The sequence below is a fragment of the Jaculus jaculus genome, chromosome 8 (genome assembly GCF_020740685.1).
Source record: "Jaculus jaculus isolate mJacJac1 chromosome 8, mJacJac1.mat.Y.cur, whole genome shotgun sequence".
Taxonomy (NCBI): Eukaryota; Metazoa; Chordata; class Mammalia; order Rodentia; family Dipodidae; genus Jaculus; species Jaculus jaculus.
This window is the reverse complement of record NC_059109.1, coordinates 111070794-111087792: the sequence shown is the minus strand read 5'-3', so window position 1 is coordinate 111087792 and position 16999 is coordinate 111070794. Positions and strand designations below refer to the sequence as shown.

General features: G+C 45.1%; 1 protein-coding gene and 1 long non-coding RNA gene across 3 annotated transcripts in view; one reads left to right on the top strand and one right to left on the bottom strand.

Moving 5' to 3' along the window:
• The window catches only part of Tm9sf4 (transmembrane 9 superfamily member 4), a 56453-nt gene extending 51331 nt beyond the window's left edge, over positions 1–5122 (bottom strand). For both annotated transcript variants that reach the window (XM_045156642.1, XM_004668074.2), the window contains exon 1: positions 4934–5122. In XM_045156642.1, the coding sequence (XP_045012577.1) occupies positions 4934–4948 (15 nt within the window). In that variant the 5' untranslated portion in view covers positions 4949–5122. The remainder of the gene's footprint in view (positions 1–4933) is intronic.
• Positions 4947–15352, top strand: LOC123462809. The gene is made up of 3 exons (XR_006638537.1): positions 4947–5123; positions 9438–9541; positions 14981–15352. It is a non-coding gene; the product is annotated as an uncharacterized LOC123462809 (long non-coding RNA).
• The last annotated feature ends 1647 nt before the right edge of the window (positions 15353–16999 follow it).

Here is a 16999-nt window from a genome sequence, read left to right as displayed (position 1 = left end):
CTGATGTGGGCACCTCAGTTCCCAGGGCACAGTGGCTCCTGCAGAATTTATGTCAGGTCCAAGAGAACTCCAGAGATCAGACAACACCAAGGCAATCACAAAAGACAGCAACTTGGAAAGATCACAAGAACTGTGATAATGGAAAACAAATTGGTAAATTAATTTATTGTACAGGCATATTAACAAAAGTATCTTTTTCTGTTTTTTTTTTTTTTTTTTTTTTTCGAGGTAGGGTCTAGCTCTGGCCCAGGCTGACCTGGAATTCACTATTGTAGTCTCAAGGTAGCCTTGAATTCACAGCGATCCTCCTATCTGAGTGCTGGGATTAAAGGCATGGGCCACCATGCCTGGCCCTAATAAAAGTCTCTTAAAGATATGTATTCTTCAAAGAGTTTTCAGCTTGGATTTAGAAATCATGAAGTCCAGATTTTAATTTCACATTTGATGTGATGGAAAGCAGACCAAGAAAGCCAAAGCAATTTGCGAGGACACACGCCGAATCAAGCCCAGGCTGCTAGCTCCTGCTGCTCTACACCCTTCTTCCATGAGCGGATACTCTAAAGGTCCAGAGGAGACAACAGCTTTTCCCACAGAAGACTACTGACACCTCTGGATACTGCCCTTTCCCACTGCTGCCACTGACTCAAAGGGACCTGGTATAGTTCAGTCCACTCCTCTGGCCACAGACTAGATAAAACCCAAGTAACTTCAAAACAGTATGAACTAACCCCAGCAACTCCACTCCTAGATACTTACCCTAGAAAACTGAAAACATGTTTATGCAAAAATGCATGTGCAGGGGCTGGAGAGATGGCTTAGCAGTTAAGGTACTTACCTGCAAAGCCTAAGGACCCAGGTTCAATTCCCCAGAACCCACATAAGTCAGATGCACAAGGTGGCACATGTCTGGAGTTCGTGTGCAGTGGCTGGAGGCCTTAGGACACCCATTTTCTCTCTCTGCCTCTTTCTCAAATAAATAAAAAATATATATATTTAAATGCACATGTGGGCTAGAGAGATGGCTTAGCAGTTAAGGCTCTTGCCTGCTAAACCAAAGGACACAGGTTCAATTCCCCAGGACCCATGTAAATTGAGATGCACCAAGTACTGCACATACCTTGAGTTCGCTTGCAGTGGCTAAAGGCCCTAGTGCACCCATTCTCCCTTTCTCTCTGCCTCTCTCTCTCAAATAAATAAAGTGTTTTTTTAAAAATGCATGTGTCATTCACAGCAACATTTTTATAATGGCCAGAACAAGTCAGAACTCCAGGTCAGCCTGGGCTAGAGTGAGACCATACCTTGAAAAAGGGAGAAAATAAAAAAATAAAAACCAAAATAAAACAGAAACTGAATACAGAGGATATATGACAGGAGTATTATATGCCTACAAATATACTCAACAGACACTTCCCAAATTCTACCAAAATATTCCCAAGAGCAGTTTTCCATCGTGAGATATGAGCCTGCTTCTCAATTCTGACCTACTCAGATGAAGTCTATTCTGTAACTTTATAGGGTGGATGAAATCCAGGGCAAGAGAAAGACTTCTGGCTTCCTTCTATGATGGTGGGAGAAGTCTTATGGGTAGTATCAGTTCATCCCCTGGGGAAGATGAGCCATTCACTAGGTTAAGAGACGCAGAGAAAAGGCCAAGAAACATCCCCAAACCCAGCCTGTTCCCACAGCCACTGCATCCACTAGCTCAGTTCCTCTTTGGTTGTATGACTTGCTTCAGAAACTGATACACCCCAAACTAAATACAACACTCCACCCACAAAAGTTGTGAAATAGTCCATGTGTGTGAGGGTGTTGGGATGGTTCTGACTTCTGTGTACACAGACCAAGCTTGTATCTACCTGTGGCTCCATACACACTTCTGCAATAAAATAAACTTGCTTCTGAATCTTTTCACTGCTGCTCCTTCATATTGACCTCTGTATTTAGCACACATACCATTTCTTGAACTCAGTTACTGGTGTTGGGACAGAATATTATCCTGTGCAGAATAATATTCCCAAGTGGCAAAATACACACATGAAAATCATGGTGCTTTCCACTGTGCTTAGAGCAAAATCCAAAGTGCTTCTCATGGTCTGTGTGCCTGAACAAGCCGACTCCCAGTGTTGTTCTGGAGGATACAGGAAATGAAAACAGCCTAATAGAAGAGCCTACATACAAACATGCTTCTAGAAACACATTTGTTCAAGATAAAAGACACAATTTTATCTTGTACTCTCTCTTACCCAGTTTCTCCCTTTGTTTCAGCTCCTCTAGCCTTTTGTTTCTCTCTCAAACATTCCAGCCCTCTCTTTACACTTGCCACCTCTGGGTCCCAAGGCTTTGCAGGCAAGCACCTTAACCACTGATCCATCTCTCCAGCACATCTTTTGTTTTTTCTTTCCAAGGTAGGGTCTCACTCAAGCTCAGGCTGTCTTGAAATTCACTATGTAGTCTCAGGGTGGCCTCGAACTCTTGGGAGATCCTCCTACCTCTGTCTCCCAAGTGCTGGGGTTAAAGGCGTGTGCCACCACGTCCAGCGCAGTAGCCCATCACATTCTCAGAAAATGTCTGTGCCACATAAACCCAAGCAGTTGTGTTGACTGATCACCTTCAATTACTATCACTCCTGCTTGTTATCTGTATTCACAGCACTTAGCACCATCTGACCATTCATGACTTGTTCACTGCCTGTCCTCTCCCATGAGAAAAGTTCCACAGGGTGGGACCCTGATGCTCTAACTGACAACGGTAATCTCCTAGTTCCTAGCACAGAGTAGGCACTCAAATATTTGCTGATGAAATAAAAATGTATCCGAAATAAGTATTGCTACCTTACAACCTCTTAAAAAATCTGTAAACAGGGCTGGGATTTCCCTGAACAGTGCTATAAATGCCACTTTATTGAACTTTTTTGCTATGGCAAAGAGAGGGTGTGACTTCCTGTTCTTACACCATCCTTGTTCTGAATGTGGTAAAGGAAAAAACGGAGTTTCAACATTCCACTTTTGGGATTTGCCCTGCTCATAGTTCAGATTGAAATCCGAGGTCACAGAAACCAGGAAAGCTATGTAATCTTTTTTAAAAATAGTGCTGGGTATCAAACCCAGGGCCTTGTATAGCCTCAGCTTAGTGCTGTATCCATGAGCTATATCTCATAACCTCAAGCCATGAAATCCTTTACCTGACTTTTGAAGTCCTAAGCAAGGAAGCCTTCATTATAAAAAAACAAACAAAATGGGCTGGAGAGATGGCTCAGTGGTCAAGGCACTTGCTTGCAAAGCCTAATGGCTGGGGTTCAATTCTCCGGTACCCATATAAAGCCAGATGTACAAGGTGGCACATCATCTGTAGTTCATTTCCAGCAGCTTGGAGGCCCAGGCATACCCATTCTCTCTCTGCTTATAAATAAGTAAAAGTAAAAAATAAGAAAATAAACAAATAAATGCTTTTAATCCAAGCACTTGGGAGGCAAAGGTAGGAGGATCACCGTGCATTTGAGGTCAGCCTGAAGCTACAGAGTGAGTTCCAGGTCAGCTGGGGCTGGAGTGAGAGTGAAAAAAAAAAGTTAGTAATTTACCCATAGAAAGAAAACCTTTATCAGTTAACTTACCCTTTTAAAAAAATCAGTACCAAAGAACTTAACTTAAGCACAGCAGGGGATATGGCTCAGTGGTTAAGATGCTTGCTTGCAAAGCCTGCCAGCCCAGGTCCAATTCCCTAGCACCCACATAGAGCCACATGCACAACATGGCACATGCATCTGGAGTTCATCTACAGTGGCAAGAGGTCCTGGCACATCCATGCTCTCTCTCACATACACATAAATAAGTAAATAATTTTTTAAAAGAACTTAAGCAAAAAAGAATCTGCCTTTGCTAAAATGTCACAAGTCTTCCTTGTCATTCACTCCCAGGATGAAATAAACTATCTCCTGAGGAAGCAATATTCTTTTGACACGCAGAATGTGAGCTGAACTTCTGAAAGAAAGGCCCATCTTTCAAAGACTTACTTCCACACGCTCTGAAATCAAGCAAGTTGTGACCCCAACCTTCCACTCTCATTCACACAGAGACTTAATTCTAGTAAGCTTCATCATAGTGACCCTTCATCTCCAAGAAGCTGTGGGGGCACGAGAAGGGGCTACAGCCAGGTGGGACTATAAGTGTGTTTCAAACTGCAGTTCAGGGACCACCGCTATCAGAATCACGGAATGCTTAGAAAAGTGCAGGTTCCTGGGCATTGCCCAACCATCAGTGTCTTTGGGAGACAGGATCGGGGAACTACACATTACATTCCTAAACACACACAATCCCCAAGATTCTTCAGCGCAGTCAAGTCTGAGGACCAATGGGATGGACCCTAGGCAACAGGCAAGGAGTTGACAGGAAAGGCAGGGCATGGTGCTGGAAGATGATGGGAGTAGGCACGGGCAGGCTCTGGGGCAGAGACAGTCAAGAGGGGTGCTTGATGGGGACAGGTGAGGACAGGGCGTGGGGTGAGGCTAGTGAGAGGTGAGGTCGCACCCGCGTTCTGCCCAGGATGGTGGCGAGGCGGTGAGAAGTGGGTCTGGACGTGGGGAGGAGGAGCGAAGGCGGAAATAACGGGGATTCCTCCAGAGAGGTCAGGGCCGGGAGGTGAAAATTGGGAAACGGAGGTGGCAGGGGGCGGGGACCAAAGCAGAAATGAGAACCCGCAGAGGCACGAGCCGAGGACTTGCTCGGAAGCGGCGCCTCCCCCGAAACTCCGGGCCTTGACAAGCCTGAGTGCCGGGCCAACGCGGGGACAGGGATTTCGTGGGACGCCAGCGGAGTCGGGGGCAACCCGAGCAGGGCTTCTGGAGGTGGTGCGGGACCCGGCGCGAGGGGCCAGGAGGTCCCGGGACATCCCGAAGGGCCCTGCTCCAGCTCCGGCTCCCGGACTCTCCTTCACTCACCATCACCGCCGCCATCTTGGATCCACGTGTCGCCGCGATGACGTCAGCGGAAGTGGCGCTCCCCTGGTTACAGGCTTCGGCTTCGCGAGGCGGCTGTCTCGCTTTCCTCGCGCGTGTCGTCGTGCTTGTGGAGAGGCAACAGAGACTTGACTTCTGCTCGACACCCTGATCTCGGCACCGCGGTCTCAGAGTAGGTGAAGAGAGAGGACGATGTAACTGTTGGAGCCATATTAGCTCCTGACAGGACAAAAAAAAAAAAAAAAAGGCTTCTCCCCCTACTCCCGCTGCATTGTGGGCAATCCGAGTGTATGGAAATACGCTTGCTCCCCGGGCGCCATGTTTACTATTGGCAGAAAGTCCCGTTGCCAGGGTTACCTGAGACATTGATTATGAGGCAGAAGGGTTGGTAACAGCAGTTGGCGTCAGCATATTTTGTAATTACATTTTTTAAAAACATTAATTTACTTCAGGAAGAGTTAGAAAGAAAGGGGCAGATAGAGAGTAGGTGAGCCAGGATGTCTTGGCACTGTAAACGAACTCCAGACACATGGGTTACCTTATTGCATCTGGCTTTACTTGGATGCTGGGAATCGAACTAGGATCCTTAGGCTTGGCAGGCAAGCGTCTTAACCACTGTGCCATCTCTTCAGCCCTGTAATTACGTGCTTAATTACTTATTTATGATGTATCTTCACTAATCTGTAATCTCTATAATGGTAAGGTCTTTGTCTTTTGCCTTGTTCTGTGTCTTTGTAAAATGGGGAAGAAATTTTGCTGTGTTATCTAGTATCACTGTAAACTAATACAGAACCGGTGCTAACTTCTTAAACTATTTCAAACAGTTGTTTAAAGACTAATAATCAGCCGAGTGTGGTGGCTCACACGTAAAATTCCAGCATTCAAGATGCTGAGGCAGTGAGTTCAAAGACAGCCTGTACTACATAATGAGTTTGAGGCCAGCCTGGGCTACAAACCCTTATCTCAAGCCCCTTTGCCTCGCAAAAGAATATATTGAGGCCTGGAGAGATGGCTTAGTGGTTAAGTGCTTGCCTGTGAAGCCTAAGGACCATGGTTTGAGGCTTGGTTCCCCAAGACTCATGTTAGCCAGATGCACATGGGGTCTCACGCATTTGGGGTTCGTTTGCAGTGGCTGGAGGCCCTGGCGTGCCCATTCTCTCTCTCTATCTGCCTCTTTCTCTGTCTGTTGCTCTCAAATAAATAAAAAATTAAAAAAATATATTTATTATGTATATATATATATATATAAAGAATATACTGAACACGTGCTGTGTGCTGTAATATTTAACATTGTGATATAACAGTTCCTAAGATTATTAGTTATCTAACTGCATCTTGGCAGAGGGCAGTTGAATTCTGATTCCCCACCTATGAGCACTACTGACAGATTTTCTGCATAGATGGCTACCGACAGCCTTTTAACTTTGTGTGAACATACTGTTTCTCCTTTCAAAATGTGGGCTTGGGGTTGGGAGATGGCTCAGCAGGTAAGAAAGGGCCAGAATTTGACCCCCAGCACCCACCTAAAAAAAAAAAAAAAAAGCTTTGTGTGGCTACCCATGACTGTAACCCCAGTCCTGAGCAGGGGAGGTAGAGATAGGAGGGGAATCACTGGGGCCCACTGGTCATCCAGTCTGACTGAAAAAAATGGCAGCTCTGGGGTTAGTGAAAGACTGTCTCAAGGAAACAACATGGATGTGTGATGGGGGAGGAACACACCTGCCATTCTTTTCTGGCCTCCACATGCGTGTGCACAGAACACATGCATCTTTACATACACATGCATACATTATACACACATGTACTATACATATACCAATATACACTATACATACATATACACATACACTGTACATACATACACACAGACACTGTACATGCATATACATACATACATTATACATGCAACACGTACACATATGCACTGTATATACACACATGCAGACATTATACACACATACACAACACATACATACACTATACATGCATACATTACACATGCACACACATACACACATATACACACACATGCATACATTATCCACAACACAAGCATACACACAATATATATGCATATACATGCATATATTATGGGTGCACATGAATAGGCTATACATACATGCACATTCATCATACACTATACATGCACATGCATATACTACTATACATGCACACAGTACATACACACATACATACACATGCATACACTGTACATGTATGTACACACACAGACACATATACACACACACAAAAAGACCAGGAGAAAGGTAGGTTTTTCTCCTGTTGAAAATGGCAGAGCAACTCACTTGCTCTGACCTATGGAATGTGGAACAAATGACCTCCAATTCTGGGTCTAGGCCTTATGAGGCTTGGAAGCTCCTCCCCCCTCCTCATGGACAAATTTGGCTACCCTCCTGAAGAACCACATAGGAAGGCGGGCCTACTCCATTACTCTAGAAACATCAGCTGACATCACACACGTGAGTGAAATTATCTTGGACAATTCAACCCCAGCTGAGCTACCAACTGAATGAATAACATCACTGACTCGGTGTGGAACAAAAGAACTGCTCAGCAGAGCCTAGTTGTTTTAGGTTTTGAGGTGGCTTATTATTCAGTCATACGTCATTGAAACACATCTCCATAAACTCTTGTGACCTACATAACTATTCAGAAGAGCAGATATTATTCCTAAGGAATAGAAGACTGGAGATTTACCAGAGTCTTATAGGTCATGACAACTGGATCCCAGACTTGTGAACAGTTCTCCCAGAGCTGAAGTCCTGGATGATTCTCACCATCTATAGCTGTCTGAAGAAGAATGATAAGATCATACCTCAATACCTCCATCCCCGTCTTTGTGCTTTGTGCTTTCCCCCATCTGGCTTCTATACCTCAGTCTTCTGTGGTGACTGTGATGATTAATTTTTTTGTTTGTTTGCTTTTTGATTTTCAAGACAGGGTCCCACTCTAGCCCAGGCTGACCTGGAATTCACTATGTAGTCTTAAGGTGGCCTCGAACTCATGGTGATCCTACTACCTCTGCCTGGCAAGTGCTGGGACTAAAGGAGTGTATCATCACACCCAGGTCTTTTTTTATTAATTAAAAAAATACATACCTCTCTCTCTCTCTCTCTCTCTCCCCCCCCCTCTCTCTATATATATTTGCTTGTTTGTTTTTTGAGGTAGGGTCTCTCTCTAGCCCAGGCTGACCTGGAATTTATTCTGTGGTCTCAGGGTGGCCTTGAACTCAGTGATCCTCCTACTTCTGCCTCCTGAGTGCTGGGATTAAAGGCGTGTGCCACCATGCCCAGCTTTAAAAACTTTTTTTATGTATTTATCTATGAGAGAGAGAGAGAATGTGAGAATGAAAATGGGTGTACCAGGGCCTCCAGCCACTGCAGATAAACCTTGGATACATGTACCATCATGTGTATCTGGCCTATGTGGGTTCTGGGGAATCTAACCTGGGTCCTTAGGCTTTGCAGGCAAGCACCTTAACCACTAAGCCATCTCTCAAGTCCTTTAATTTTGTTTTGTTTTTGAGGTAGGGTATCACTCTAGCCTGGGCTGACCTGGAATTCACTATGTAGTCTCAGGTTGGCCTCAAACTCACAGCAATCCTCTTACCTCTGCCTCCCGAGTTCTGGCATTAAAGGGGTATGCCACCATGCCCAGCTCCTTTAATTTTTTAAAATAACCTGTACCACGCCTTGTAAAGAAAGCTGTCTTTTAAAGTACTTAGTTTATTTATGTATTTATTTGTGAGGGGGAGAGAGAGAAAAGAATAGGCACACCAGAGCCTCTAGCCACTGCAAATGCATTCCAGACACACGTGCCACTTTGTGCATCTGGCTTCATGTGGGTACTGCAGAAGTGAATCTGGGTCCTTTTACTTTGCAGGCAAGCCGTCTCTCTAGCCTGACATATTTCTTTGTTTTATGAGAGAGAGAGAGAAAGACACACAGAGAGAGACAGACTTGGCGCACAAGGGCCTCCAGCCATTGCAATCAAACTCCAAACTCGTGTACCATCCTGTGCACATGTGTGACCTTGTGCACATCTGCAAATGTACACACATGCGTGACCTTCTGCTTCTGGCTTACATGGAATCTGGGGAGTCAAAACATGGGTCCTTAGGCTTTGCAGGCAAGCACTTTAACTGCTGGACTATTTCTCTCCAGCCCCTGACATTTATTTATTTACTTACTTTGTTTTCTTGAGGTAGGGTTTTGCTCTAGCTCAGGCTGACCAGGAATTCACTGTGTAGTCTTAGGGTGGCCTTGAACTCACAGAGATCCTCCTACTTCTGTCTCCTGAGTGCTGGGATTAAAGGTGTGCACCACCACACCTGACTCCTGAATATTTCTTTAAAAACATTTTTTATTCCCAGAAGATCTGGACTTACCCTTCTTACACAATTTGTCTGTGGGTATTCCTCTCTATTCCTGCTCTCTGCTCATGGCCTGCCTCCTGCCCATAATAGCTCCTGTCCTTCCATGTTGCTGATCATGCAGAGGAAAGCCAGGCATCCTGTCCATTCATTGCTTTCACTGCTGAGGATAGAACCCAGGGTCTTGCATTTGATAGGTAAGTGCTCTACGACTGAGCTAAATTTCCATCCCCTTATCCTGGTCATTCTCACCTGTGTTCTGCCATTATTATTGCATAGCACAGTCATATTGAATAAAAATGGTCTGAGGGCTGGAGAGATGACTTAGTGGTTAAGGCTCTTGCTTGTGAAGCCTAAGGATCCAGGTTTGAGTCTCCAGGTCCCAGGTAAGCCAGATGCACAAGGTGGGACATGCATCTGGAGTTCATTTGCAGAGAGGCTGAAGGCCCTGGTGTGCCCATTCTTTCTCTCTCAAGTAAATAAATTAAATTAAATTAAAAAATAATGGTGTGAAATGTTGCTGGTATACTGGTGAGTCCAAAGGAATATGGCTTCAGTGCTGTCAGGATCTGCCTTCTTTGAGTGAGAAACAAGTGGGTCCTATCAGTGAGTGTTTGCTGTTTTACTAACTTCTCTCCTTTGTGGTACCATATATGGTGTTTTAAAAACTGAGGAAGGCAGGTCAGCCTGGACTAGAATAAGACACTACCTTGAAAAAACAGCAACAAACAAACCCTAAGCAGGGCATGGCGGTGCATGCCTTTAGTCCCAGCCCTCAGGAGGTAAGTTTGAGGCCACCCTGAAATTGCATAGTGAATTCCAAGTCAGCCTGGCCTAAAGTGAGACCCCACCTCAAAAAATGGAAAAACGCCGGGCCCAAATCCCAGCACTTGAGAGGCAGAGGTAGGAGAATTGCCGTGAGTTTGAGGTCACCCTGCGACTACATAGTGAATTCCAGGACAGTCTGGGCCAGGGTGAGACCCTACCTCAAAAAAGAAAAAAAAAAAAGGAAAAACAAAACAAAACAAAAAACCTTCGGAAGGACCATTTTAGGGCTTGTGCCAGCATTTCAGTGACATTCCTATAGCTCTAGTTACAGGGGTTCTGGGGTTGGAAGACGGTGTGAAATATGTCCTCCAGGTGGGGTTTTGTTTTATTTTTACTAGTGGATATCATAGGCATTTTAAGGGACACATTAGGTGTGCTTTAAATCTGTAACCAGTAGGCATACTGAAGAGTTGAGTGATCACCTTGGCGCAGATGGTGGGTGTGGGTTGACTGGGAGAGGGCCCAGGAGTAGATAGCTGGAGTTACTGAATTGACCATGGGAGATTAGGCCATAGTCTTAGATGCAAGGTAAATAGACAGAGGCCAAGTTTCAGAGAGAAGGGGGGGGGGATTGCGAGATCTTGATTTCCTAGGACCAAGTTTACTAAACTACTCTGCAGCTCCAGTACTCTCCAGATCACCTGACGTGCACACTGGGAATATAGCTCAGAGGTAGAGCAATTGACTGCAGAAGACGTGCACACTGCAGCTGAAGAGCTGAACCCATCCTAGGTTTGATGCTGATCAGGAGCCCTTGCTAAGAAGCCTCTGCCCTGCAGCTTCCCTGTGATAGGAAGGCCTCCCACATTACACAATAACTAAAAAATCTGGGTCTTTGTAGCTGTCGATTCCTTTTTTTTTTATTTTAAAGAGAGGAGAGATAGAGAATTGGGGTGCCAGGACCTCAGCCACTGCTATCAAACTACAGATGTTTACATCACATCTAGTGGACATGTGCAACCTTGTACTTGCCTCACCTTTGTGCATCTGGCTAACGTGGGATCTGGAGAGTAGAACGTGGGTCCTTAAGGCCTCACAGGCAAGCGCCTTAGCCACTAAACCATCTCGCCAGCCCCTGATTGTTTTTTTATTTTTTTAACTTTAAAAAATTTTTTTGTTCATTTTTATTTACTTATTTGAGAGTGACAGAGAGAGAAAGAGGCAGGTAGAGTGAGATTGAGAATGGGTGCACCAGGGCTTCCAGCCATTGCAAACGAACTCCAGACACGTGCGCCTCCTTGTGCATCTGGCTAACGTGGGACCTGGGGAATTGAGCCCCGAACCGGGGTCCTTAGGCTTCACAGGCAAACGCTTAACCACTAAGTCATCTCTCCAGCCCTGTTTTTTTATTTGTAAGCAGAGAAAGATAGAAGATACACAGAAAAAAATGCGTGTGCCAGTGCCTCCAGCTGCTGCAAATAAACTACAGATGCACGTGCCACTTTGTGGATCTTGCTTTACATGGGTACTGGGGAATCAAACCCGGGTCATTAGGCTTTGCAGGCAAGTGCCTTAACTGCTGAGCCATCTCTCCAGCCCTCATTTTTTTTTTTTTTTTTGAAGTTGGGTCTTGCTCTATCCCAGGCTGACCTGGAATTCACTATGTAGTCTCAGGCTGGCCTTGAATTTATAATGATCCTCCTACCTCTGCTTCCTGAGTGCTGGGATTGAAGGTGTGCACCACCACATCCAGTAGAGAAAGAGAGAAAAGAAGAAGAGAAGGAGAAGGAAAAAGAGAATGAGCATGGAAGGGCCTTTAGCCACTTAAAGGAACTCCAGACACATGTGCCACTTTGGGCAACAGGCTTTATGTGAGTAATGTGAAATTGAACAGTGGTCAGTAGGCTTGGCAGGCAAGTGCCTTAACCACTGAGCCATCTCTCTAGCCCTTCAATTTCTTTTTGAACTCTAGGATCCGTCTTTGGGCCCGAAGCCTGCTCTGGGCCTAGGATGACACTGGCTCTCGATGCCAGATTTGGCTGCACTCTGCTCGCCTGCACACTATATACGCAGTTCCTGGGATGGGAGGAGGAGGGGAGGTATGATTGGCCCTGCTGAGCCTCAACAGGAACAATAGTAATAAACGTACTTTTCACATTAAAAGTTTATTAGTTCTCTTGTTAAAGCTAGATCCTCCCCTTGTAGATTGCAAACTCAAAGTCCGCGTGATCCCAAAGCCATTCCCCTGCAAGCGCCCAGCAGTGAAGATGGCGCCAGACTGTGGCAGCAGCCCATGTGCCTTCCTTACCTGTTGTCAGCCTCGCAAGCATTGGTTCTGTCCTTACGACTGGACTGTCGGGCCAGGGGGAGTTCTTTGGGGAATGGGAACAAACTGATGACACAGTGGTTTTACTTTTACACCCACCCTCTGGACAGGGAGTTTACACATAGTTGTGAACTGTGCAGGGTAGTGAGCCGCTTGGTCTGGGGTTACTGGAGGCAAGGTAGGTCCTTCATGTACCTCATACTTGCACTTAATAGAATCTGCACCGTGTCCAAAGAGTGTGCTATGCTAACTTGAAGTATTGACATAAAGGCTGTCCCCTACAAACTTCCTAGTCGCACAGGATCCCTGCCCCCAGAACAGTATCTATTTCAGCTGCAGTGAGCAAAATGCTGTCAGTTTTGGCAGCATCTTAGGAGAGGGAAGGATTTATGGGTCGGCAGTGGGTGGAGAAAGGGTGGGAATTGTTTTTCCTCCAGATAGCTTTCTAGTCCTAAGGATTAGCAAAGAACAGCACTGGGAGGTCTGCTGGGTCTGACTTGTATAATTCCCTGTTGATAAATTAATGATCCTGAGCTACTATGCCAAATATGTAATGGCTGAATTACTATGTACTCAACTGCATTGTATCTAAAGCCTTAGAAATAGATGCTCCCCACACCCAGTAACATTTCTTACCCTCTAATCCTACCTGATTTTTAACAAAGCATTAATAACTCTAAGGATAGGGCTGGAGGGATGGCTTAGTGGTTAAAGCACTTGCCTGCAAAGCCCAAGGACCCTGGTTCGATTCCCCAGGACCCATGTTAGCCAGATGCCCAAGGGGGCGCACACATCTGGAGTTTGTTTCAGTGGCTAGAGGCTCTGGCGTGCCCATTCTCTCACTCTCCCTCTTTCTCTGGCAAATAAGTAAATAAATAAATAAATAAATAAATAAATAAAATTAATTCTAAGGATAACTTTTATTTTATTGTGCTTTTTGGAACATATAATAATTTACTTTTTTTTTTACTTTATTTTATTTTTTAAATACTTATTTATTGGAGAGAGAGAGAGAGAGAGAATGGGCACACCAGGGCCTCCAGCCACTGCAAACTCCAGACACATGTGCCACCTTGTGCATCTGGCTTAAGTGGGTACTGGGGAATTGAACCTGGATCCTTGGGCTTTGCAGGCAAGTTCCTTCATCACTAAGCCATCCCTTGAGCCCTACTTATTTATTTTAGAGGCAGGGTCTCACTTGAGCCCAGGCTGACCTGGAACTCACTGTAAAACTCAGTCTGAACACATGGTGATCATCCTACCTTAGCCTTCACATGCACATTGTAGGCAGGATGTAAAAGGGAAGAGATGAACAATAAGCAACAAAGCTAAATTTTAAGAAGTCTGGCAATGCTTGCAATCCTAGAACTCAGGAGGTAGAAACAAGAGAGTCACAAGAAACAAGAGAGGTAGGACTATGTTTTCTGTAGCCTGAGCTGCATCCTAAGCCCTTGTCTAAATAAAGGAAGATGGGGCTGGAGAGATGGCTTAGTGGTTAAGCACTTGCCTGTGAAGCCTAAGGACCCTGGTTCGAGGCTGAATTCCCCAGGACCCACGTTAGCCAGATGCACAAGGGGGCGCACACATCTGGAGTTTGTTTGCAGTGGCTGGAGGCCCTGGCACGCCCATTCTCTCTCTCTCTGTTGCTCTCAAATAAATAAAAATAATAAACAAGAAAAATTAAAAATTTTTTAATTTAAATAAGGGAAGATGGGGGCTTCTGAAAGCTGCTTCAAATACTTCTGCTTACAACCATTGATCAAAACTTAATGTCCGACCCTGGCTGAAACTAAGGAAAATTGGCAAAACAAGCAAGGGTGCTGTTTTCCTGATGAACCAGATACCAGCACAAGGGGGAAGGAGACCAACACAGAGAAAAATCAACTCCTACCAAATCAGAGAGCCAGAGCCTCAGAGGCCCCCAACACCTCATCACTGAAGCAGACCAAAAATGAACCCAACATGGCTCAGGGAAATTTTGCAGAAGAGGGGGCGGAAAGAATGTCAGAGCCACATGTTGGGTCATGATATGCAGAGACATTTATAGTACCAATAACTGTGGGCTAACTCCACAAGGTATGACCCATATATCCGTGTAACAAAACAGCCCTAGAACACAAAGCTTAAAAAAAAATATATATATATATGTATATATGTATATATAATTTATTTGAGAAAGAGAAAGGGGGGAGAGAGAGAGAGAATGGGCACACCAGGGCCTCTAGCCACTGCAAACGAACTCCAGATGCATGTGCCCCTTGTGCATCTAGCTTACATAGGTCCTGGAGCGTTGAACCAGGATCCTTTGGCTTTGTAGGCAAATGTCTTGACCACTAAGCCATCTCTCCAGCCCCTTTTTTTGTTTTTCGAAGTAGGGTCTCACTCTAACCCTGGATCTCACTATGTAATCTCAGGGTGGCCTTGAACTCATGGCAATCCTCCTACCTCTGCCTCCTGAGTGCTGGGATTAAAGGCGTGGGCCACCACACCCGGCTAGCAAAGCTTTATAATAATCATGTACTTCTCTTTCACATGTCCCCAGGTCAGCTGAGGTTCAGCTACTCCAGGCTGCTCTGCACTGGGTTCAGTGGCAACCTGCAGCTTGGTCCAGCGCTGCTATTCCCTATGTTACTCATCTTCCTTTGGTCATGCCCTAGTCAGGCTGAAGGGCGAGCCAAGTTCCTGCACAGCATTTCAATCGTCTACTTGCTTCCCACTTACCAATATCCCATTGGCCAAAGCAAGTCTCATGACCAAGCTCAACATCAAGTGAAGCAATGGACCCTTCCCATGGATTACTGACATGAATAACAGTGTGCCCCAAATCAGGAGGGCATATTTCCATTGCAAGACTCTGGGCTTTGTTTTCAGATACCCATGTATGTATCCTCAACCAAAAAAAAAAAAAAAAAAAAAAAAACCAAGATAAAAACTAAACAATAAACTAGTTAAGTGTATATATGATATTATATACATATTAACATACAAATATATTATTTGTTTTAGGTTTCATCTATGGTTCCCTTCTCATAATTCTCTCCCCAATCAAGGCCATAAAAGCTAAAAGTTTTTTTTTTTCCCAAGTGGGTCATAGAAACCGATCATCTGCTGCCTTTTTGTCTTGGAGCTGACTATAAAAAACTTCTCTGACCTAGTCCTGTCCCGAAGTAAATGACGAGGCCTCCTCACTCCTGTCCCAGAGTAGATGACGAGGTCTCCTCACTCCTGTCCCATAGCTTGGAGGAGGTTAAAGCTGCACAGAGAGGCCTTGCTGATTCCCACCCAGTCTGTTAGCAATCACGCCTATGCAATATAGTCTCCATAAACATCAAAAGGACAGGGTTCAGAGAGCTTCCAGGTAGCTGGACACATGGAGATTTCTGGGGAGTGCCAGGCCTAGAGGACACAGAAGCTCCATATGGCTCCTCTCCCAATGCATTTCTTCATCCGTCTCCTTTGTCATACTAAAATAAACCAGCGAACTCCAAGTCTTTCCCTGAGTTCTGCAAACAGCCTCCGTAAATCAGATAGACCTATGGGAACACTGATTGGTAGCTAGAGGGTCAGAAGCATGAGTAAACTAACCTGGGGCTGTGACTGGTATCTCAAGAGGAGAGGAAGGAACCTTGGAAACTAGGCCCTTGACCTGGGGGGTATGACAGTGCCGCCAAGCAGAGACAGGCAGAATTAAGTTGGACTAGGGGTGTCCCCTGCTGCAGGACTGCTTGCTTGCTGGTGGGGAGAAATCCCACTTAAAAATTGTTTATTTGTGTGTGTGTGCACATGCATGTGGGTCAGGGCTTATTGCAACTGTAAATGAATGCCAGAGCTTACACCAGTCACTTACTGCATTTGGCTTACATGGTGGCTTGGGAATTGAATCCATGATATGAGGCTTTGTATACAAGCTGAATCATCTTCCCCCACACCACACACCTTTTAAGGACACAGAAGTGTGTGTTAATTATGATGTGATAATGGGAAAAACTGGCACATGTAAATTAAATGCAGCTGGCCTTAATTTCCACCCACTTCTTTTTTTAAATGAATTTTATTTTTATTTATTTGAGAGAGAGAGAGAGAGAGAATGGGCATGCCAGGGCCTCCAGCCACTGCAAACAAACTCCAGATTGCATGTACCCCTATGTGGGTCCTAGGGAATCGAACCTGGGTCCTTTGGCTTTTCAGGCAAATACCTTAACCACTAAACCATCTCTCTAGCCCTCCACCCACTTCTTAAGGTTAGACCCTTAGGCTCCTGAGAGATGTAGTCAGTTCAGTAGGTACACCCTAGAGGGTGCTTAGGAAATGTAGTAATATAGAAAAATACTATACTCCATACCACTGTATTCCTTCCTGTTTTCCTTCCATGACAAAAGCCAATTGCCAGGAACTTTCATTCGAGGCAACATGGAGGAAGTATCTGCAGCCGGTTGTCCCCTCTGCTTCAGATCAGGTCTGTCTCTCCCCATCAATAGCTTCTCTACCAAGGTACCATAGAATTTATAACATGCTAAACTATCTTTTTTTTTTTTTTTGAGGAAGGGACTCCCTGTAGCCC